The 23,077-nt window shown below is 57.1% G+C and overlaps 1 protein-coding gene across 22 annotated transcripts in view; it reads right to left on the reverse strand.

Moving 5' to 3' along the window:
* Positions 1-6,291: 6,291 nt before the first annotated feature.
* UBAP2L (ubiquitin associated protein 2 like) overlaps positions 6,292-23,077 on the reverse strand; it is a 43,316-nt gene continuing 26,530 nt past the window's right edge. For 4 of the 22 annotated variants that reach the window (XM_074938325.1, XM_074938322.1, XM_074938320.1 and 1 more), the window contains exons 16-29: positions 22,309-22,486; positions 20,824-20,878; positions 20,077-20,251; positions 19,485-19,557; positions 17,751-17,946; positions 17,466-17,554; positions 16,332-16,385; positions 15,554-15,635; positions 12,963-13,180; positions 12,759-12,864; positions 9,050-9,117; positions 8,338-8,535; positions 7,848-7,898; positions 6,295-7,162 (exon numbers count right to left, since the gene is read on the reverse strand). In XM_074938325.1, coding sequence (XP_074794426.1) covers positions 7,067-7,162; positions 7,848-7,898; positions 8,338-8,535; positions 9,050-9,117; positions 12,759-12,864; positions 12,963-13,180; positions 15,554-15,635; positions 16,332-16,385; positions 17,466-17,554; positions 17,751-17,946; positions 19,485-19,557; positions 20,077-20,251; positions 20,824-20,878; positions 22,309-22,486 — 1,639 coding nt within the window. In that variant the 3' untranslated portion in view covers positions 6,295-7,066. Of the gene's footprint in view, positions 7,163-7,847; positions 7,899-8,337; positions 8,536-9,049; positions 9,118-12,758; positions 12,865-12,962; positions 13,181-15,553; positions 15,636-16,331; positions 16,386-17,465; positions 17,555-17,750; positions 17,947-19,484; positions 19,558-20,076; positions 20,252-20,823; positions 20,879-22,308; positions 22,487-23,077 lie in introns of all 22 variants that reach the window. The other 18 variants (XM_074938332.1, XM_074938331.1, XM_074938330.1 and 15 more) reach the window with 10 other exon arrangements.

The following is a 23,077-nucleotide window of genomic DNA, read 5'->3' on the forward strand; positions in this document are numbered from 1 at the left end:
CAGGCTCCCCTCCCCCTGCTGCTCCCTGGGGGACCCCGGCACTCACCGTCACCCTCTTGTGCTGGTCGCTCCCCCCTGCGACGCTGAAGTCCAGCCCGGCCCCCTCGTCCTTGTGCAGCACGACCACCTGGATCTCCTTGAGGTGCTGCTGGGAGAGAAGCGCGTTAGGGGCCAGGGTCTCTGCAGACCCCGGAGGTGGGGGGCAAGGCTCCCCTCCATCCTGGTCTGCACCTGGGCACCTGGGCTGGGCAATGACACGCCCCCACCAGCTGCACCATGTCGGGCCTGTGCTCCTCTGGCAGCTGGATCCCAGGCCGCAGGAAGGATCGGTTTTAACTACCCGGCCCCTGACCGGCCCAACACAGAGCCCCAGCCCGACGGGGGGGTCACACGGGGAGCCCCTGCCCGCCACAGAGCCCCAGCCCGACGGGGGGTCACATGGGGAGCCCCTGCCCGCCACAGAGCCCCAGCCCGACGGGGGGGTCACATGGGGGCCCCAGCCTGACGGGGAGCCCCTGTCACACGCAAAGCTCTGGCCCAAGCCTCTTCACTCTGACTCCACCCAACCTGGCTCGGTCCTGCCTGGGGCCTGGGGCCCAGCCGGAAGGACGGGTCCCGTGCGCAGGGTGAGGGGGACAGACAGACAGACAGACGGCGCCCCTTCAGGTGGCACATACCTGCAGGCTCTCGTCTCCCAGGCCCTTCACCTCCTCCAGCAGCTGCTCCAGGTCCTGGGCTGGGATCGGGGACACCATGGACAGGCTGGAGTTCAGTGATGCTGAGCGTCCCTCGTCCAGGGGCGCCTCCTTCCTGTCCAGGCCAAACTCCATCAGCTCGGCCAGGCTAGGGGCAGGAGAAACCCCATCATGGCCAGGGGACCGTCCCCCCATGGTGCCCCCAGCACCCACACCTGCCCCCACCAACACTGCCCCCAGCACCTCCCACCTCCCGACACTGCCCCCCAGCACCCACGCCTGCCCCCCAACACTGCCTCCCAGCACCCACACCTGCCCCCACCCCCCAACACTGCCCCCGGCACCTCCCACCTCCCAATACTGCCCCCCAGCACCCATGCCTGCCCCCACCAACCCTGCCCCCCAGCACTCATCCCCCACCCCCAACACTGCCCCCAGCACCTCCCACCTCTGCCCCCTAGCACCCACACTCACCCTCCAGCACTGCCGCTATCTCCCTAGGGTTCAGGCACCCAGCACCAACCCCAGCTGCCCCCCAAAGGCCCTCACCCACCCTGGCAGAGCCCTGCTCCCTGCCTCTCCCTCTCAGCTCCTGGGTCCTGCCCGGTTCTGCCAAGGGTGGCTGCGTTGGGTTCTCAGTGCGATGTTCACCCACCCAGCCAGGGGCACGTGGCACAGGAGTGACCCTGGCTTTGGTACCGGTAGGGTGCCAGGCCCCCCAGCATAGCAGAAGGGGGTGAGAGCTCCCCAGCCCCAGGATGGCTTGGAGGGGAGACCCCAGAGCACCCCCAAGGCCGGCTCCAACGCGGCTACCCACCTGAGGGCGAAGCTCCGGCCGTGGGGCTGGCTCTGCTCACTGGGGGTGGTGAGTGAGGACTCTGTGGAGTCAGAGTCGTCCCCGTCGGACTCCCCCAGGCCCCAGGGAGCGAGGGGCAGGGCAGGGGGCGGCTCTGGGGCCCTGCCCTCTGCGGGGAGTGGGGAGGATGTCAGGGGTCCACGCCTGGGCAGGTGGCTCTGCAATGGCCCCCCAGCAGGCCCGGTCCCCGGCAGCCCCTCGCCAGCTGGACCTTCCCCCTGGGCCGCCTTGGGTCTGCCGGCGTCTGGGGGGACCTGGGGCAGCCCTGGAGCTCTGGCTCCTGCCCTCAGTGCCCCCAGGCGAAGTGCTGCATTGTCCTTTCTACCACCCTGGGGCCGCTCAGGGGCCGGTGGCTGTGGCTGGGGCAGGCACAGCCTAGCTGGCAGGGCTGAGAGTCGTTGCCCTTTCCCAGGGGCCATGGCTCCTGCTTCCCACCCCAGGCTGCCCGGCTTCGCTGGGGCCCCTGTTAGCCCACTTCTGCCTCGGGGGGCAGCGGCCACCCAGGGAGCCTGGCTCGCCCCAAAGCGCAGCTCGATGGAGCGAACCTGCTCCCGCACAGAACAGCCTGGCCCCACGCTGGGGCCCCTGGCCCCCCCAGGAGGAGGCCGCATCTCCCCAGCTGGCTCCGTCCGCTCCCTCTGGGCAGGGGGCCCGGAGCTGCTGGCTCGCAAGCCTGGGGCCCTGCTGGACAGGACGCTCTCCTCACTCCTGCGGGGCGGCCAGTCCCTTCCACTGGGCCTCGGCTCCTGGCCCGCCCGCCCCCGGGCCCTGGGGCTGGGGGCCCGGGGGCCGGGTTCCTCGCTTGCGGCCAAGCTCTTCTGGAAGCGTCTGATCCGCTCCTGCAGGCTGAGGCACGAGAGGCCAAGGGCCGTCTGGGCTGACGCCTCCTGCAAGGGCCTGACTTGGAAAAGCCGGGAGGGCCCCGGCCCCTGCGGGACGTCACCACTCCCAGCTCTCCGAGGCCTGGCTGTGGCAGCCCAGCTCCCAGGCCGCGGTTGGCCAGGGCCAGGGCCCAGGCAGTGGGGCTGGGCAGCGTCTGGCTCCATTCCCAGCAGCGGGTCAGAGAGCTCCGAATCCAAGTCCCACGGGGCGGCTCAGGGATCCACAGCTGATCCCGCTGGGTCCCGCGTAGCTGGTCCTGCTGGATCCATCAGCCTCCCCCAGCCAATCCCTGCACATCCCTCCTAGGGGGATGCTCCCCCGTGCGCTGGGCTTCTTCCCAGAGTGACGGGGCCTCCCAGCCTCGCCCGCCCGGACCGGGGCAGCGACTGAGGAGATGATGCCGACCGCAGGGTGCCTGGGGCTACTGCGTCCCTCCTGGACCTGTTGGAAGCAGAGGCCAAAGTGGGGTTGATTCCCTGGACCCTCCACCTGCAGGACCCTGCTCCATCTCTGTGCGACATGGCCTGGCCTGGGCACCCCCAACCACCACCACAGTCTCACTCTCCCAAGCGTGTCATTACCGGGGGCTTTAGAGCCACTGAGTTATTTAAGGTGCCATCTAGACAGAACCTGCCCTGGCATGGGAGGGAGCCATTTAACCCCTGCATGACCAGGGGCAAGCATGGCGCTGGCTGTCTCATGTTCTGGGTGGGGCTGGGACCAAGCCCGAGCAAACTCCAGTGGCCTTTGGGATTTGGTGGCCCGTGAGAGCGATGAGGCTCTGGGAGAGGGCAGGCAGCGCCCACCGCCGGGTGAGCAGGACTCTAGCCACACCAGTTGAATCCTGCATCCAGAAGCACTTTACAAACTAGCCCAGACCCCATGCCCTGACAGGCACTGGTTGCCCAGACCCTGCAGCTTTCTACCCGCACATGGGACCCCAAATGAAAGTGGCCTGTCTGCGTTCACCCCGGGGTGCTGGACCTAGCCAGCTGTGTGCAGAGGGCAACTGAGGGCAGCTGAGAGCAGGTTGTTCCTTGCTCCTCTCGGGGAGCAGCGAGAAGCAGGAGGTTTGGATTGAACTGTCCGATGGTGAGCCGGGCAATGTGTCTTAAGTGCCAGCTGTTGAGGGCAGGGATCATGCACCCACCCCACCTACCGGGGACCAAGGGATGGGGAGGGGAGCAGCCCATTTGGCCAGGACACGCATCTAGAGAAGTGCCAGGCACCTTGCATCACAAGTAGCCAGGATGCTGCGCTTTGGGGTTCATCCAGGTGTCCCCCCACCAGCCGCCCCCTCCCTGTCACACCACAGGCCGCACCTCCCTCTCCCCGGTGCTGGGGTTGGAGCAGGGACTCGGCCATGAGGACAGGGTGAAAACAGGCACTGTCCTGCCATGCAGCACCCAGAAGAGCAGCCATGGGGCTTGTGATTACAGGGGGCAGAGCAGGCACAGCCTTGGCCTTCTGCTGCCCCCCCAGCACCGCCCCCACCCCAAAACACACCACCGCAGGGCCAGGTAACCTCCCCCCCATCTCACCCATCCTGCCCAGGGTATATTCAATAAAGTCCTCCCATGGGGAAGGCACCAACTGGCACATGGGATCTGCCCTCCCCCCAATACTGCTGGCAGGAGCGGGAGGTCTCTGTCAGTCTTTGCCCCCCACCGGGTCTGACCTGGCCTTACCCTGCAGAAGAGCCCCAGGCCGGGGGGTGCAGTCAGCCGGCGCTGTACCCTCCCCCACTGGGGCACCGCCAGGCGGCCCGGAGCCGGAAGAGGCTCTTGCTCGTCCGTTGCTGTGCACGTGGGGGGCTGAGCAGCCTCTGGGTTAGAAAGGCAGGCCCCCCCAGCTCTCTGCAGGCAGCTCAGCAAGGTACAGGGGAGACTTCCTGCCCGCCTGCTTCCGCTGGGCCTAGGGACAACCCGCCACAGCTTCCCTTCTCAACAGGGCCTGCCACAGGCTGAGGCTCCAGGCCCAAGGACTGTGGTCCAGAGCCAGGTCTGCCACGCAGGGAGGTGTCTGCACAGCCCCTTGGTGCAGCCAAGCTGGGGTAAAGGGGCTGTCAGACAATGAGGTGTCAGGGCCACAGCTCCCCCCTCGCTCCCTGTCTGCCCCCCGCCCCCCATTGCACGGTCCTGCTGCTGCAAGAACAGCTGCCCTGAGCCCTATTAAGGGTTAACTGCCCCCTAGGGCGCAGCTTGGAGCCGACAGGATCCTGCTGCCGAGGGCCCCGCACAGCACCAACTGGGGACAGGCGGGAGCCACACCCCTCGAGGAACCAAGGGCCAGCCTGGATGTTCTTAGCCACTGCCACACGCAGCTCTGGCCTGGGGCAGGCCCCTGCAGTCATGCACTTGCACCCCCTGCAAAGCCCCCGGACTGGGGAAGGGGCCGCTCCTGCCCCCAGCAGGTTGATCACTATGGGCCAGGCTCAGGTAGATCACATCAATCTGTGTTCTTCACACCACATACACCAGCACACATCGCCAGGACGCACAGGGATTTCTAACCATTCCAGGGCCCAAATGGCTGCGAATCCCAGACACTTTGCAAAGCTGAGGTCAGCTTTGGTATCAGCAAACAGGAAACTTGTCACAGGTGCAGAGAGCAACGTTCTGCCCTGGGACAAGCAGGGGACTGGAACAGTACCTAGCACGCGAGTATCCAGACCGAAGAGAAGGCACAGACAGAGCAAGAAGCTAAGGAAAGGGAACAAACTGATGGGTCGGACCTTAGGGACAGGGAGCGAGTTCTGGAAGGTGTCAGATCAGCCTACCCCTGCTCCCGGAGGACACACGTAGCTTCACCTTGGGTGTGAACTGAGCCATGCTGCACCGAAAAGCTGCACCACGTGACTGACTTCAGCAGAAAACCTGGCTGATGCCAGCTCTCTGGTCTCCAGTAGGTTTCATTACGAACCAAGGTGCGACCAACCAACTGCCTGTTCAATTTACCAAGCCCGAGACAGGTCCTACAACCCACCAGCCCCTACTGCCTCTAAGACAGAGAGGAGGAGAACTGGTTGCTGCAAGGCGGGAGCCCTGGGAAAAAAATGAGGGGGGAGACTCACGCTCTGGGGCGAGGCTGGGACTAGGGAGGGGGGCGAGGAGGGCCTAGGCAGCTGCCAGCTGGCTCCATGCAGCTGAGGCCCCCGCACCCAGCCCAGCTGTGGCCCTGCAGCACCGTAGCCAGACGGGGATTTCAGTGTGGGGTCTGTAAAGCCAGCCCCATCCTCCCCATGCAGGGAAGTCAGCAATAGCTAGTCTATTAGTCACCACTGGGTGGCAGCCTCTGCCCAAGAGACTCCTGCACCATCCCCTGCAAGAGGCACAGTGGGGGAATGGCCCTGGGGGACTCAGGCCAGAACCCCTGCACAGCCTTAGACAGGGGGCAGTAAGGAGGGGTTGGGCCTGCCCATCTGGCAGTGGCATGCGGTAGACAGGCAACCTCAGAGTGGGGACTAACCAAAGACCTCCTAACGAGAGAGCAGCCCCATTGGGTCACCGCCTGCAGCCAGTGACTGCTTCGCCTTGGGCAGGAGAACATGCCTGCACCTGGGCCCACCAAGATGAGTGCCCTCGAAAGGGCAGAGATGCCTGGGGACCACAGAGGGGAGGGTCAGCAGCTCAAGACAAAAAGGGGACATGCAGGCCCAGAGACGGAGCAGGCCTGGCCTCCTCCACTACCCATCAATATACTGGGACAGGGCCCGGCCCGCTGCTTTCCCTCTCCAGCATCCATGACGTGCTCCAAGGACCACTGCCAAAAATCCTGATCAAGGCTCAGAAGGTAGGTATTAAAAAATACACACATCACTTTGTGATCTTTATTCTCTTTTAGTAAATAACCCGCACGGGGGCTTCATTTGAAGTGACCAGTTCCAACTGAAAAATACAAGATCTGGACTGCATAGAAAAAAAGACCAAAAAAACCCAAAAGCAGAATATACTTACAGCGTGCAAGGGGGGAGGCGAAGGGCCTGGCCTGGGGCCCACTGTGGGGAAGGGGGCAGATGGAGAACTTAAAATAAAGAGGGGTTTCCCTCCACGTACCCTCCTGGGTTTGTGGGAGCAGTGGAGTGTGCTGAGGAAATGAGGACTCCAGGACGGCGTGGGGTTTTCGTTTTTATATACAAGACACATTTATCCATTAAATTTAGAACACAGTACAAAAAACACTTCAACTAATTCATCGGACAATGCTGTTCATATCAATTACTGTTCTTATTCCTAATATTAAAGGGGGTTTGCTGTAGGTGGGCTTGCAGCTTTCCACTCCTTTAGGTCCACCAGGGTCAGGGGGCAGCAGGATGGGGGAGAAGTGGGGGAGAGAAAGGAGTAAAAACCAAAAAAGGCCCCTACGGCAAACGGTTCAGTCTGAATGCAGAGAGAGAGAGAGAGAGAGAGAGAGAGAGAGAGAGAGAGAGAATACAAATTCTATATTACATACAACAGGAAAGGTGGCTGAAAACAGACACAATGCAGAGCCAAGTGGCCGGCCTGCCCCGGGGGCTGCTGGCGCTGTGCCGGGGGATAGGGGGCGCTCCCTCCTCCCCGGGTTCCTTTGTCCTCGTTTTCGGTATGTTTCTCTTCCAGAAGCGAGTGGCGAGGTGCGCAGGGCCGCTGCAGCCTCAGTTGGCGCCCCAGTTATAGCTGTTGTAGGCGGACTTGTTGGCCTGGGATTTCTGGGGGATGGAGCTGCCCTGGCTGCGCTGTCCGGTGCCGCTCTGAGGGGGGTTGGAGGGGAAGCAGAGGGTTACTGGGGCGAGCTGGAAGCCCTAAGAATCCCCAGGGTCCTGAGCCCGGCCTGCTCTGCGCACCACATGCCAGGCCGTGCCTTGCCCTCAAACCCAGGAGTCCCGCACCGGCGCTTAACAACACGAGCTGCAGACCTGCGAGACCAGTTCCAGGAGAGCTGCCCCATGCTCACCATGCCAGGTGAGCTCCAGGCCACAGCATCGCTCTGGGCTGCACAAGGCAGCTATGGTGCCAACCTGCTGCGGCCCTCCGCCCCGGCACGGCTCTAGCCCAGTGCAGCAGGCTGACACCAGCCCACAGCCCCCGACCCAGCTGGGCCCCCCGCCTCCCCCTTCCCCATGAGCCACTCCGCGCATCTTCCTCCAGACCAGGAATGCTTCCAACACCACCACACAGCAGCAGCTGGAGGGCTCCGCCAGGGCTGCGGCTCAGGGAACCGGGGGTGGGGGCGGGCAGGTGTGAGCATGGGCGTGTGTGTCTGTGCCGCGGGTGTGAGTGTGTGCGCACTTACTGACTGAGGGCCTCCCTCCTCGCCTGGCAGGGTGGTGCGGCCATAGGGGGTTCGGGAGCGTATGAAGGGCTGATTGGGGGCTGAGGGGCCTAGGGGGCAGCGTGGGGAGGGGCAAGGCATTACCATTCAGAGAGGTTCATTACCTGGTCCTCCTGCTGGCGTTGGCAGCACAGAATCATCTGCAAATATGGAAGCTGTTGCAGTGCCAGGATATGGAAAATAAAGGGACAAACTATGACAATAGAAATCCACGGTTAGACCTGACAGCTACGGCGGGATCGTGGGGGTGGCCATTAACCCCTCCACTGCTGGCCTGCAGAGCCGCCATTGCAAGGAACGGGGAGGTCAGGACGTACCAGGTATGTTCCCGGGGGGAGGGGCAATGGCTGAACGTACCTGGTACGGCCCAGCAGCAATGGGGTGGCGCTGAGTACCCCCCAGCTGAGTGCACCCCGGGCCTTCCTCACCTCTTCCTCTCACAGGCCGTGTGTGTATGTGCAGGCATGAACGAGTGTGTGCATGTGACCGCGTGTCTGCATGTGTCCGCTGTGGGGCATGAGAAGGGAAGGGGGGCCAGGGGAGCGAGAGAGAGCCCTAGGAAATAACCCGGCAGGAGGCTGGGGGGCTGCTTACCTGGCCGTCCTGCTGCAAATGGTGGTGGAGGATCTGCGAGTGGGGCTGCTGATGTGGGGTGAGGATGTGCATGAATGGCGCTGGTGGGTACGCTGCGGCCGTTGCGGGGTTGAGGGGGCCACCGCTGCCTAATGCTGAAGGCAAGTTGAACGAGGCTGCTGGGGTTCCAGTGTGAAATCCCTGCTTCTCGAAGGACTGCTGCCAAGGAGACACCACGGGGGGGTGAGGGGCGCCAGGCAGGGCTACGCTAGCACACGCCTGCATCTCCCCAGCACCAGTGGCTACACACAGCTGTGGCCGCGGCGTCTTCAGGCGCAGGGCGAGGGCTCTTTCACCCGGCATGCTTCAGACGGGAGACGTTTCCCAACCCCAAAACATCTCCTGCCGCTCTCTCAAATCCCGCCCAGCCGGATCGCCTCCGGGTGGAGAAACAATCGCCCCACAGAGCCCACTGCATTAGAGGGCATGTTTACACTGCAGCTGGGAGCGTGCTTCTCAGTCCAGCCAGCACCGTCGGCAGCGGCTCGCAGTGCACTAGCTCGAGCCAAGCTAGTGCAAGTGTCTAACTGGACCAAGAGGCACGTTCCTAGCTGCAGTGCAGACACCCAGACAGGCCTGCAGTTCCCACAAAGCCTGGCACAGGTCCCCCTGGAGCACCCCCACTCCCCCCACCAGCTACTATCTGCCCAGAGACTATGGACGAGATACCAACCTGGGTCTTGGAGTAGACTGAGCCCGAGATGTCTGGCACTCCCGTGTTACTGGATGTCACGGATACGCCTGTGGAGGGAGGAACCCAAAAGTCAGCATCAGGCAGGAGCTCCCGTCAACAGGCAGGGCAGGGGTGGGCACCCTGAGGTTACCAGGTGAACCAGCACCACTCCCAGGCAGGAAGGAGCCACAGCACTGGATGCAGCCACTGGAGTCCCCCACTCCAGGTGGGGTTTGGAGAGAGCTCCCACCTGGCAGGAGGAAGCCCCTTCTCAGGAGAGTGGAGAATCTGTCATTCCCAGCTTGAATGCCTTGGCCTCAGACACCCCACCCTGCTCCCACCCCCCTGCCTCAACCTGATTATACCAGAAGAAATCCGCTGCTTTGTGGGAGTTGCCAGACGGCACCCGGCAGGGGCTCCTACAAAGGGCAGAGCAGCTCTGTCCTTCCAGACAACAGTCCCCAGAGGGGCTTTGACCTTAGAAACGGGTGGCCGTGGATGGCTAACAGCTGCCATTTCCTCATCTCTCCCGTTCCACTGGTGCCCGCTCCCTGGGCTGTGCACTCCGCAGGGGCATGCCCTCAGAGCTGACACACTGTCACCAGGCAGCCTCAGCACCACTAAGGGGTGTGCTGAGGAGATGGCCCAACACCCCAGCCCTCCTGCTTGGAGCCGTTTCGCACCTTGCTAACGCTGGTGCAGAGAACAGTCAGGGCTGGTCTAGGTTTACTTGGCCCTACCTCAGTGCAGGGGGCGGGACTTGGTTACCTCTTGAAGTCCCTTCTAGCGCAACATTTCCAGGATATCCTGGCTGCCGCAACGAAGGGGATGGAACATTTCCCCATCTCCTGAACTAGCCAGGGCTTCGCAACCAAGGACGTGGGGCTGAGAGCAAGAGGGCTGTGGCCATAGCATTCTGGGGGCAGCAGGGATGACGCAGCTAGACAAGACCACATTCCCACCCCTACAAGGCACAGAAAGGGCAGGGTAGCCCCTTAATACACCACACTCATTAGGGGCGGGGTGAGTCTAACACACACCCGGGCCCAGTGCTAGCAAAAGTCCTTGATTTGTGTGCAACATTCATGGGGACTGAGAGCCAAGACACGCACAGAACTTCACCAGATGGGTTGAGATTTCATGTCAGCTAGCAACTTCACAGCAAACTACATGCCAGGTCCAGACTTTGGCATCACAGAGCAACAGGTGCTGTCGCTCAGGGTCTTGGGGGGAAGAGATATGACAGTGGGCTGCCAGGACAGGGTCAGCAGACTCACCGGGCCAGCGCAGCATCAAGAATTACTCTGATTTATAGGTCATGGTGGAGGACACAGACCAGCTGAGCCTTCTCACCCTGATGCTGTGCACAAACACTAGACACACCTGCCATTTGTAAAAGCCCAGCAGAGACAGCACATACTGTCTGGTGTCAGACAAAGCCCAGCCTGTCAACACATGTGCAGAAATCTTAAAGAAATTCCAGAGGACTGGAAGAATGCTAATATTGTGCCAACATTAAAAAAAGAAAAAGCAAGCAGGATGACCTGGGTAACTACAGGCCAGCCACCCTGACATCAATCGCAGACAAAATAATGGAAAAGCTGATACGGGATTCAATTGAGAAAAAGAATTAAAGGACAGGAATATAATTAATGCCAGTCAATGTGGTTTTACAGAAAATAGGTCTTGTCAAACAAGCCTTACTTCCTTGAGATTCCAAGTTCGGGTGATAAAGGTAAATGCAGAGATGTAATATACTTTTGGAAGGTGTTTGACTTCGTGCCCCACGACTTTCTCATGGAAAAACTGACACTACACAATACCAGTGGAGTACACGTTAAATGGATTAAGAACTGGCTGACATCTCAAACAGTCGTCGTCAATGGGAGTGTTTCTATGGGATTGGTACTAAGTCGGACCCTGTTCAACATTTTCACCAGTGAACTGGAAACAAATATAAAGTCACTGATGATGAACTAGAGACTGGCAGGGATATAAACAATGAGGAGGACAGGGCAGTCATACAATGCAATCCGGATTGTCTGGTAAACTGGGCCATTCAAACAAAGTGGGTTTGAATAGAAAATTATACAACTAGAAACAAGTAATTCCCTACAGAACGGGGGCTCTCTCTCAGAGGTAGTGACTGATAGCAGATAAGTAACTGAACACGAGCACCCAGTGTGATGCTGTGGCAAAAAAGGGCGGATGCCATCCTTGGACTTAGGGAGAAAGGAGGTGATTTCACCTCTATACTTCACTGACTAGCTCGATGCTGGAATATCACATCCAGTTCTCGTGTGCACATTTCAAAAGGAAGCTGAAAACATGGAGAAAGTGCAGAGCCCTGAAATGATTTGAGGGATGAAGAAAATGCCTTACAGCGAGAGACTCGGAGAGTTTGATCTGTTCAGTTCATCCAAAAGATCAAAGCGTGACTTGATGACGTGTGTGGACCTTCACAGGGAGAAAATCCCAAGTAGCGAAGGGCTCTTCAATCTAGCAGAGGCAGCAGAACAAGAACCAATGGCTGGAAGCTGAAGCCAGACAAATGTAATTTAGAAATTCGGCACAAGTGTTTCTCAGTGTTCCAATAGTTAATCACCCGCAAACTGCCAAGGGCGGGGGTGGACTGTCCAGCTCCTGAGGTCTGCAGACTAAGCCCTGCTACCTTTCAGGATTATGCACTTTAGCCAAACACAAGTTATTGGACTCACTACAGGGGTATGTGGGTGAAATTCTCAGGCCTGTGACACATACAGGAGGTCAGACTAAATGATCTAATGGTCTCTGCTAGCTTTAAACGCTATCAGTCTCTGAGAGCGATGCTCAGGGAGCCAGCAATCCAGCACGTGACTCTCTGGAAGGGTGTGCAGTGCTCCGTGCATCTCATACAAACAAACTCAGGGATATGGCTGGGCCGGTCAAGAAGAATCAATATGCTGCACAAGGGTGCATCAGAGCTATGTCTCTCCTCGAGTCCATTCTCGATGCTGCTGCAGATGGGAAAGAGAAACATCAGCCATGTCACTCATCTGATGGCTAAATCCTGCAGCAGCTCTGAAAGTGTACATCCAGGCTAGAAGTCACAGACAATCGGGAGAGCAAGAAGAATTCACTTAAGCTTGATTCAGAGTGCCAGGGGTCCTGGCCACCCCTCTAGAGCCGCACATGAACATCTTACAAGTCACTGCCACGAAGCGCTCTGGGCCCTTACTCTTCTCTGGGCAAAGTCCCTCTTCTTACCCACCAGTGGGCAATCCACCAAGAACAAGGTGTCTGTACATAAACAGAGAGGACATCCCAGCATCTTCATGGACAAGTCGCCCCACAGCACTGCTTCTAATTAGCCAGCAGGTGCCCTCCCCATGAGGTGTAAATGCCCACGTAGCCCCAGGACTCTTGAAGTCAGTCCCAGGAATGCTCGGTGCAGTCTGACACAAGGATGATTTTTGGTGGATCTCCCGGCCTGGGATTGAAAGTGGTGTTTGTCCAGACCGCAGCTGCACTTTGTTTCCAACAGCAGCCCAGAGAGACCCAAGGTGGAAAGGTAGTGTCTGTGGCGGTCAGGCAGCCCAGCACAGGCAGGGCTCAGTGGACTAGTTTGTTCCAGCCCGGGACAATTGCCCATTTCCTCTCCTGTGACCCCCCTGACAACCCTCCACATGTTACAGACGTACCGACTGACTGCCCACCGAGCGTCTCTTACCAGTGCTGTATCCATGAGAGCCATAGCCGCTGGGCTGCTGGAAAGGGGTTGCTGATGCGTTGACGCTAACATTCACACCATGCTGCTTGGAAGAGGTAGGAGCGACCTAGAGAAAGGAAGGGGCCAGGATGGTGAGCACAGGGCCAGCCAGGCTTCTATGCCCTGCCCCCCCCCCACGAGGTGTGGAAAGAGGGAAGCACTCACAGGGAACACGGCGGGCCCATACTGGAAGGTGCTGGGGAGCCCTGGTACCCCTGTGTAGTATGGCAGACTGGTGTAACTGTAGCCAGGAGGCAGAGCTGGGTTCAGGAACGTCTGCTGCGTGGTATGGTGTGTCTGCGTCTGGCTCTGCTGAGGCTGCGCCAAAGTTGTTGCTGGAGCAGGGGAGGAGGCGTCGCCTCGGCCGAACTTCGTGAGGTCACCTGGAGCAGAGAGGGAGGCGGGTGGGAATGAGGCCACCGGGCTGAGCGACAGACAAGTGAGTGACTGGGATCGACTGCTTTGCATTGGTCACCTTTCACCCAAGGATCTCAAAGAACTTTGCCAACAATAGGCTTCAACCTCCCGTGCGGGGCTGGTGAGCCTTAACCTTGCTGCGTGACGCTCAGGGAGGGGAGCTGGCTTGCCCAGGGTCCTAGAGTGACAGCTGCAGAACCAGGAACAGAACGCAGGCCCCTGCCCCAACCTCCAGATGATCCTTTGAGGATTCCAAGCCATTAAATCAAAGGGGCCCGGTACATACGACCCTTCCCCGCAGCCACCGAGAATTCATTTCAGACCCCTCTGCAGCAGGACCTACAGACACACAGCAGCCATGCAGCATGCAAGGCTGGATTGTTAAACCAATTGCTTTCCCCAAAGCCCCTTTGTCCTCTGTGCCCCTCAAGGAGCAACCCACAGGCAAACAGACCCTAAAGGGAGATGGGTTCCTGTAATCAGCTCCCCAGGGACTAAACTACATGACATAGTGTCCTGCTGAAGTGCTCAACAAGCTCTTATAGCAGCCTCTGGCCTTCATACTCCAACCCCCACACAGGGGAGCGAGACCCACTGACACTGGGGTTTGTCTGAGAAACTCCTGCAGGCCCCACTCGCAGCCTGAGCGCCAGACACACCAGGATCTCACAAGTAGCGTCCCGGAGTTTATGGCAATTCCAAACTCAGTTTGGAACGGGCCCAGAACAAAGCAGCAGGCTCACGAGTGACCCCAAGCTGTAAGGGTATGTAAGGGCACTCCAGTTACAACCCCATGGCTGGCCCAGGCCAACTGACTCGGGCCTGCGGGGCTCAGGCTCATGGGCTGCTTAACTGCAGTGTAGGAGTTTGGGCTGCAGCCCAGGCTCTAGGCCCTTACAAGGTGGGAGGGTCTCAAAGCTCAGGCTGCAGCCCAAGTATCTCACCACTGTTAAATGGCCCCTTAGCCCGAGTCAGCCACGGGTGTCTAAAGTGTAGTGTAGACGTACCCTAAGAGCCCTGCCCCGTCAGCCAGTAGCTGCCTGGTGCTCGGATCTCATTGAACAGGGGAGTCAGATATTGACCAGCTGAAGATGTGAATAGCTTCTTTTTACAGTGCTGCTCACACTCCGTCCTCTCCATGCCATGGCAGAGAAGCAAGTACCCTTGCAGGGGCCCAATGACCTGCAGAGAATACTCGCAAATATCACTTCCTCTGCTCCTGCGAGCAGCTGGCCCTGGAGACTGGGCACAGGCCAAGGGGTCTGGAAAGCCTCCATTTGCATTTCTTTAAGAGCACCTGCTTGCTCTTCCCTGCAAACACTCTCCCCATTCAGAGTGCACACAGTAAGGCAGTGACTTCTGCAGAGTGCCAGCTCCAGGACAGCCACAAATGCTAATTATGGCTCCAGTGCTAACTTGGCAAATTATGCATGCGACGGCCCGTCAGCCTGGGGCTGGGATTCTAAGGTCAGGGGGCTGGTCCAAAGCACTTCCTGCCTGAAGCAGGAGGACAAGCGATGCACAGGAAAGCAAAGACAAGCAGCTAAAGGAGCTAACTGCAGGCCTCAGTGCTGGAGTTGGGGTGGAAAGCCCCTTTTAGGCCAGGTGGCCCCTCCTAATTCCAGCTCCAGACTGACCCTAGGGCATATTTGCTAGTGTGTTGCCCAGTCAAGTTTTTAAATGCCCCACCTGACTCTTCCCTTGGGAGACTCTTCCACAGCCCAAAAGAGCTGATTTTCCAGCTATTCAGCCTGAATTTCATACTGTTACTTCTCAGCATTCCTGTCCCTCCTATGTTTCTACCCCCTATGTGTATCTGCCAATTGTACCTTCCCCTGCTTAGACTCTGCTTTGCCAAGCCAGACAGGCAGCTCTTCATCTCCCTGCTAAATGGATCCCTCTAGATATTTTGCTGCAATGAGGTGTCCAGTCATGGTAACACCAGAAACGGGACTGTCAGAGGGACCAAAAGAGAATAAAGCCCCCAAGCTGGATAATCGCCGCAAGCCACGGGTAGTGCCTGCTCCGCTGGCCACCCCCGCACTCCCGAGGCTAGAACTGCACAGTGCTAGTCCCAGTGGGGCAGTGCACAGGAAATGCCGCACACTCATCTGGAGAAACACACCAGGCTGAGCTGGAGTGCTGGAGTCGGAGAGGCTCCAGCAGAGCCTGCCACGTGGAGCATCCAGAATCTAAGAGCTCCCCTGCTTGGCTGCTTCCAGGTGCAGTGTTTAAACCTCATGCATACGGAGATCTTGCTTTCAGAAGAAAACACTGCCCCAGTGCTCACACTATAGCCAAGCCACCCCAAACACGAGGGACAAGTGCCTCCCTCCTACCAGAATACGGATTGCTGCTCAGGCTGCCATCTCTTCCAGTCAGCGGGGTGGTGGGGGTAGGGAATGGGATGCTGTAATAATCCTAAAAGAGACAGGGAGAAAGCGCAATAAACTACATACTGTTACAAAGGTGGGCCTCTTGGAGAAACAGGATTTCCAGGCTGCAACAGTCCAGTGTGTTGGAGTAATGCAGTTCAGATCAGTCACATGGTAGGCTGATTGCATCTGGTAGCAACTCCGGATTTTCTCTTGCATTTACCATCCCCCGTCTGGCCATTAGAAGAGCTAGAAAAGGTCTACTGGTATGCATGGTCTTAAAAGGTCCAGGACTGTACGTGCAGCATCATAGCCATGGGAACAAGAATAACCTCTCTTCTGCAGACCATGTACCACATCCCTGGGGCAAGCAGTCCCTCTGTCTCCAGAGAAGGTCAGTCCAGCCAGCACCATCCGCCACTCACAGTGAGCGGAGCTCTGCTTGCTTTGGACTCGGCTTCATAAACCTACTGTCCCAATCATCGCTGCTGACCAAATAATTAATGCTACTGATTCCCAAGTGCCAGAGAACACCTGGAGGAGCTGAACTGATCACAAATTGATTAAAGTGACCTCTACAGAAAGCGCCACAGCTGTATACATATGGAATCCCATTTTCCTAGTCTCTCACGAATACTTTACAACCTGGCAGGCCTGTCTGGATTCACTGGTCAGGTCCAGAGATACAGGCCAGCTGCTGGGACTAGAGAAGCGCCTTACATATCTTATTTTACATACTCACCAATGGGAATCTCGTCTGAAGCATCTGCAAGTCGTCATAACCATACACTTGTGGCTAAGAAAGGAGCAGGAGATTGCATTAGGTACACAAATCTTACAGCTCATTACCAAGTAGCCAGATCTGAATGACCATAGTCCAGATAATTATATGACCAAGAATGAAGACCAGCCCCCATGACAACAAGAGACAGAATGACTGGAACGAGAGAAACCGCTACGGGACCTGGTCAAAGATCTCTAGTTCGCGGCTGAGAGATGTGGTGCCACATGGGATTGTATGGCTCATCAAATATCGGTGGGACAATCCTGGTTTGTAAGTAGTTTGCAGAAGTGTGTAACTTATCTAGTTTCACACATATACACACACATAGCTAAGACTGTGGGCTCTTGACCAAGAGGGGCGCCTCGCAACCACCCGACAGAACGGGGGCTGGTATGGAAAAACTGAGCACCCCGGCTAAGATCTTCGGTTCAGTCCGTCACCCTGGTTCCCAGCTTCGGGGACAATTCTCCAGTAGAGGCACTGCACTCAGTGCTCCTGTTTCTCTACCGTAAGGAGAAAGCTCAGTGGTAAGTCCTAGTGTCCCACTGCCACCCACTTCCCATTCCAGCTGTTTGCACGTTAACCCACCAAGGAGCTGGCACTGCTCCAAACCTCCGCTCCCAGGGACCTTGGATCAATAGGTGCTGCTGGCTGACCAGGCTGGGACCCAGGGCTCTTCGCTCTGCATTGGATGCGGGTGGGGGATGTCTGTACATGCCCTACTTGCTGGAGGTTAGCACACCACAGAGCAGGCAGCTCGGACAGAGTCCTCCACCAAGAATACCCCTGCAGTCATCTCCACCAAGTGACACTTACCCCTGTTTGCACACAGACGCACTGCTCCCTCCCGCAGGGCCTTTTCCCAGGAGGGGAGCCTCCAAACTAGCTGAGCCCTGGTGCAGCCCCATTGATTAGCCTTTTGTAAGAGTTTTATGTTGCAAGTTCAACCAGGTGGTGTCTGCTTGACTGCATCTGGTACCAACTCTGATTCCTCTGGCATGCACTGTCCCTCCTTTCTAGCTACAGAGAGAGCTAGGAAGGATCTACTGGCATGCCGCACCTCTGCAGCCAGCTCCCCAGAGCCCCACTCACCGGATAGGCATGTAACAGCCCTGGAGCCATGATGTACGGATTAGGCAACAATGGAGGAACTCCAGGAGGGAGGTTGGGAGGGGCTTTTCCTGAAGGAGGAAAAACACAGTTACACAGTGAAAAAAACACTGATCAAATCAGCCCTCCCCCCACCACATGCGGCCCCCCCTCCCCCAGTACCAGATCAGCTTCTCATCCTTCCCCCACCACGTGCAGCCCCCCCGCCCCCCGCAGTACCAGATCAGCTTCTCACCCTCCCCCCCACTGCAGGCAGCCCCCCGCCACCTGATGTTGTTGCAACAGAGCTCCGGGTGGAGGCTGTCACTGTGGAGTTGCTGCTGAGGCTCAAGCCCAGGCTGCTGACGCTGCTAAGACTGGAGGAGACGCTGACCACAGGTGGGGCAGCCGAGACGGTGCTGGAGGAGGTGGAGAAAGTGCTAGCAGAAGAATGGAGGCTTGCTTCACTCTCCACACTAGTGTGCTAAAGGGGGGTGGGGAGAGAGAGAGTTAGAGGCCCAGGCAGTCTCCATGTAGCCAAGCAGGACGAACAACCACCCTGCAGGAGGAGCAGTATGCAGGGGGGAGGGTGCAAACAGCTGCTGAACCTGGAAATCCCTAACTGCAGCAGCTGTTTGCAGCGAGGACTTTGCTCCTGCACTGGGCATGCCGCTCTGCAGCTGGGCTCTCCCAAAGTGCAGGCCTGGTTCTAGTTACATGTCTCCAGCTATCGAACAATACCACATGGCTGCAGGCAGAACTAAATGCGGCCATGGAAATCCGGCGCAGCGACTGGGCATCTCCAAAAGTCACAAGATGGGGGAGTTTACCTACACTAGGAAAACAAAACCCACCCCGAAACCTCCCCTCAGCCACCAGGGCAAATCTTACAATCCCAGGTTTAAAGGGCTCCTCTACCCCTCCAGCACCCCGAAAGGGGCAGCTGGGAACAGTGACAAGAGGGGTGAGAAAAGCCGCTGAAACAAGATGCTGTTTGCTCTTCACACCCAGTCACCTATTGTGCAAGTGGCACAAAGAGCGGTCCCTGTGGCAGGTTCCCTGTTCAGACTCCGTCTCCGGTGAGATCCTCTAATGTCAAACTGCCACAGTCACAATCTGGGGAACTGGCTGCCCAACAGCCAGCACGAAAAACCACCCCAACATTCAGGCCAGGACACAAGGCTCTTCAAGCTACTGATACAGGAAGAAAAGGCCCTTCGGTTTGGAAGGGACAGTACTGAGAGAACCCACAATTAAAAAGGAAGCAAAACCCCTAAGCGAGCCCGGAGCCTTCCCCAGCAGACGGGGAACAATACAGTCCTGCGAGAGAGACCAAGAGAAAGGTGCTGCTCATCCCATGTGTTACTGGGTTAAGTGCCACGTCCCAGAGACGCCCACCCCCGCTCCCAACAGTGCCCCCATAAGCAAACCGTCCGGAGCCTCCGCCTGGTATTTAAACACGATGAAGGCAACTCTGGAGCAACCCCCGGAGAGCAGTGACTGAATGCATGCCGTGGAGTGGGAAGAATTTCATTCTGCTGTGAGCACCAGCAGCACTGGGCTCAGTATTTCCGCACTGCCAGCGGTCGGTATGTCGGAGCACTGCAGTTCAATCAGCCACAGTCTAGTCTGAATGCATCTGGTTGCAACTCCAGGTTTCTGTGGCATACACTTCTCCCTTAATGGCTACAGCAAGCTAGTAAGGAGCTATTGGTATGCGACAAACAGGCCTCATCCTGCCTAGAGCCATGAACAGGCATGCAATATATTGAAACAAATCTCTCCCCCATAACCTTTAGATCGCTGGCCAGCCTGGCTGAGTCCCATCCCATCTCTGACAGGCTGCACTCGTTACTTGGCTGTGGGCAGTTTTGCCACCAGATCTATGCTATACACATCGCCTGCTGCTGCATCAGGGCCTGGCTTTCACAGGGGATGGTGCGCCCATATTTCCAGTGAGTGGGGCCAGAGTAACAGGCGCTCAGTGCCTGAGCAGATCTGCACTGCAGCATCTGGACTCACCAGAAGAGTTGACGTTGATGTGCGCCCAGAGGACGTAGACGAAGAGAGGCTGTTCTGCTGGGTGGGTAACGTGCTGCAGGAGGCGAGAAAAAGCTGTCAAGCCAACTGCAGAGTTAGACAGCAGGGCTCACTACCCCTCCAATGCTACCACACAGCTCCATTATCTCCCTCCACAGGAGATGTCAGGTGCAGGACCAGACCGCATTTGGGATGGATGATAGATATGGAGAGAGCAACAAGACCGGAAGCCAAGTGCAGTCCAGCTCCTGACAGCAAAGCTGAGCTTGCTTCCCAGGCACACAGAGCATGGTACATTTCAGGGGAAGGTCCCTTGAGAGCACTTTCCTTTGTGGAGCCAGCGCTTCCCTGACACCTTGGCCAGGTAGGGGAAGGGACACCTTTTCTTGCCCAGAATGACTGAAGTTCCATCTCATGGTGTCTGAGGGAGGGGATCCTGGAGGCCTCTCTGGAGAGAGGAGGGGTACCACATCACCACATGGCAGCAGGTGGTCCAAAAGGTCCCCTCCACTCACCATTTCTGAACAGGGCCTAGCGTTTTGCTTCTCCAGCAATTGACATGCCCCGAGCTCACCTGCTGAGTTGGGCGGTGGTCGTACTGGGGAGCTCCTCAGTGTGGTTCAGGCTACTCAGAGCTGATGAATGCTGGCTGGCTGTTGTCAGCAGGGACGATGCGGATACTGCATCGTTCAGAGGTGCGATATTGGGGGCAGAGGGGGAATCTGATTTCACCACAGGGCCTGGAGCACCTATGAATGAAAGCTGTGGTTAGGGGTCTTCTGAGCACTGGGAACACCACCAGCACTTTCCACCTGCAAACATTCCCCCCTCCCAACAGCCCGTGGAGGAAGGGAATGCAGCATGAACTGGCAGCGAGAGCACAAACCTGGGAGATGGGAGACCTGGGGCTTATTTCTGGCTCTGCTGCTGACCTGCTGCGTGACCATGGTCAAGCCACTGCACCTCTGTGCCTCAGTTTCCCTCAACAGTAAAACAGAAGCAATGATCCTTATCCACCTTCACACAGAGCTGAGATCTATGAATGAAAAGCCCTTGATAAGGGCCAAGGATCATCATCAGGAATAGACTGTCCCACTTGACAGGCACACAAGTTAAGTGACCTGCCCAAAGTCACAGAGGCAAGTGGTAAAAGACAGAACATTTTAGGGTAAGCAAATAAAACAAGCAGCACAGAGCAGGCCAGCAAGGTGACAATTTTCTGCCAGTGTGGATTGAGGCTGTTGCTCACAACCCCCAAAAGGAACACAAGGGAATGTGTGGTGTGAGCAAACCCAACCCCCGAGTCATGCTGGCAACTCACCTTCGACGGCCTGCGTGGTTTGTAACTGTGTGGGCTGTACAGAGCTGAAACCATTCTGGAAAAGAAAGGGGAGAGTTTGGGATGGCTACAGCTTGTCTTCACTGACCCCTCTGCCTTTGTTTAACCCCCCTCCAGGCCCACACAATAGCTCCAGGAGCAGACCTAGGACCGTACAAATTATCAGACTGGATCAGACACGAGGCTAACCCATTCAGGCTCCCCTCGGACCATGGGCAGTACAAATGCTCCAGAGGAAGGTGCAAGAAACCTCCTAATACCTAGTAGTTAGAGACCGGCTCAAGTGCTGATCAGGAGGTCTACATCTCCTCCAACACATATGTTCCATTAACTATTCCCACTCTGGATAGTTTTGTGATCCATAAGAATCTACAAGCCCTTTTGGAATCATGCTAGTCTCAAGCTCAGCACTACCCTTCTGCAGTGAGTACCACAGGTGGTGTGAGAAAAGCAGAACCGTCTGTAAGTTTTCATTTTGCCACCAGTGAATTTCACTGAAGGTGAACAAATCTCAGCGTGGGGACTCTTGATATTTGGCATGCACATGACATGTGGCCAACAGCGAGGGGTTCTCAGCACATTTATCAGATTCCACAAGACAAGAGGTGACACCAAAGGATCCATGAGGCAATTCCCCCACCCCACCCAAAGAGGCCACCCCGAGAAGCCAGCAGGGAAGACCAGAAAGGGACAGACTCTCCAAGCAGCGGCACATGACCAATGCCCCTCTCAGCAGCTAACCCAGGTGTGGCGTGGCAGGCTCCAGTGGAAGGTGTGTGTAGCCCTTGGCCAGAGAGAGGGGAGACACTCGGGATCACGGGAAGGAAAGAGAAAATCCCACACGTTCCCCATCCCAAGAAATAACTAGATCATCCACTGTTGGCACTGCAAATGCACCCTCCACCACAGTACCCAGGAAGCCGCACTGCAGCTACAAGGCCCAGGATTACACCTATGCCTACTTGGGGCTAAATTAATGATAAAGCTCCAATTTACAAGAAATATTGACAGACCCTGCCTCTAGCTGGTGTTGCAGATTTTGAAAGGAAGTTACAGTGGAATCAAGGAACCATGGATTTCCTCACTCACCTCTCCATTTAAAATGACCCACTCCCACCTCTCCTCCTTCAGTCCTGAGCAAGGCCAGTTTGCGGACAACCATCACCTCCTGTGGTGACGACATCAGGTCCACCTCTACACAGCAGCAAGCCTTTAGCTCAGCAGAAGAGAGGGCTTTTCCATAGCAAGCCAGCAACGCTGAGCACTCAGCTCTCCCAGTTTGCCGGCTCCCCCTCTGCAGTGATCTGCAGGGCCCAGTTATCAGCTTTTTGATTTCTCTTAAACCCTTCCTGTGCTGCAGAATTACAGGCACCCCTCCACACAGGGCTTCACACTCTGCCATGGTAAGACAGCACCACCGACAGGGGATGCGCTGGCCCCAGAAGGCAGTTAAGGCCAGCTCCCTACCTTGGCCTGGGTCAGGTCTTTCTGGGGCGAGGAGGAGATGGAGTTTGGGTATCGCCTGGTCTGGGTGGATCTCTGTTCATACAGTGGTCCCTGAGCGCTGTTCTGGGAGGTATACGTTGCTGTCTGTATTGTGCCGCCCTGGTAACCAGACTCCTGGCTTTGATTGGACGAAGATTCACTACACAGAAAGAAAGGAAGGGGTTTATTTTCTCTCCAAAGTGACCTTGCTGGGCTGGCAGCCTCGAGCCTTTGCTTACATGTGCTTACCAATGTAGCTGATCAAACCCAGCAGAGAAGTGCAGCCAGGAGAGGGATGGCCCAGCCACAGAGAGATTCTCACTGAAAAAGGCTTGTGGTGCTGTGGACTGAGCACTGGACTGGGAGCCAGGAACTCCCACATTCTGACTGCTACTGACTCACTGCGTGGCCCAAGCCAAGTCACTTCATCTCTCTGGGCTTCCCTTTCCCACCCATAAAACAGAGCTAGTACTTAGAAGGAGGCTGTGAGGACCCGCTAATGCAGGGATATTCAGAGTGAGGCTTGCAAGCAGCTCTTTAATGGGTCTCCTGCAGCTATTTGCAGCCCATGATATAAAACCCCTGTGCAATTTAATTACTAACTAAAGTTATGAACCAATCAGGAGGCTTTTACTATGTTATTAATCAGCTGCAGTTGATAAAATAATAATACGTGGTCAGTCATTTTGCTGTGAGAATTATATACATTTCCCTGGCCAGGCTGTTTAAATATGAATTTATAGCACTCTAG

This window comes from Natator depressus, chromosome 24 (genome assembly GCF_965152275.1).
Source record: "Natator depressus isolate rNatDep1 chromosome 24, rNatDep2.hap1, whole genome shotgun sequence".
NCBI classification, from domain to species: domain Eukaryota; kingdom Metazoa; phylum Chordata; order Testudines; family Cheloniidae; genus Natator; species Natator depressus.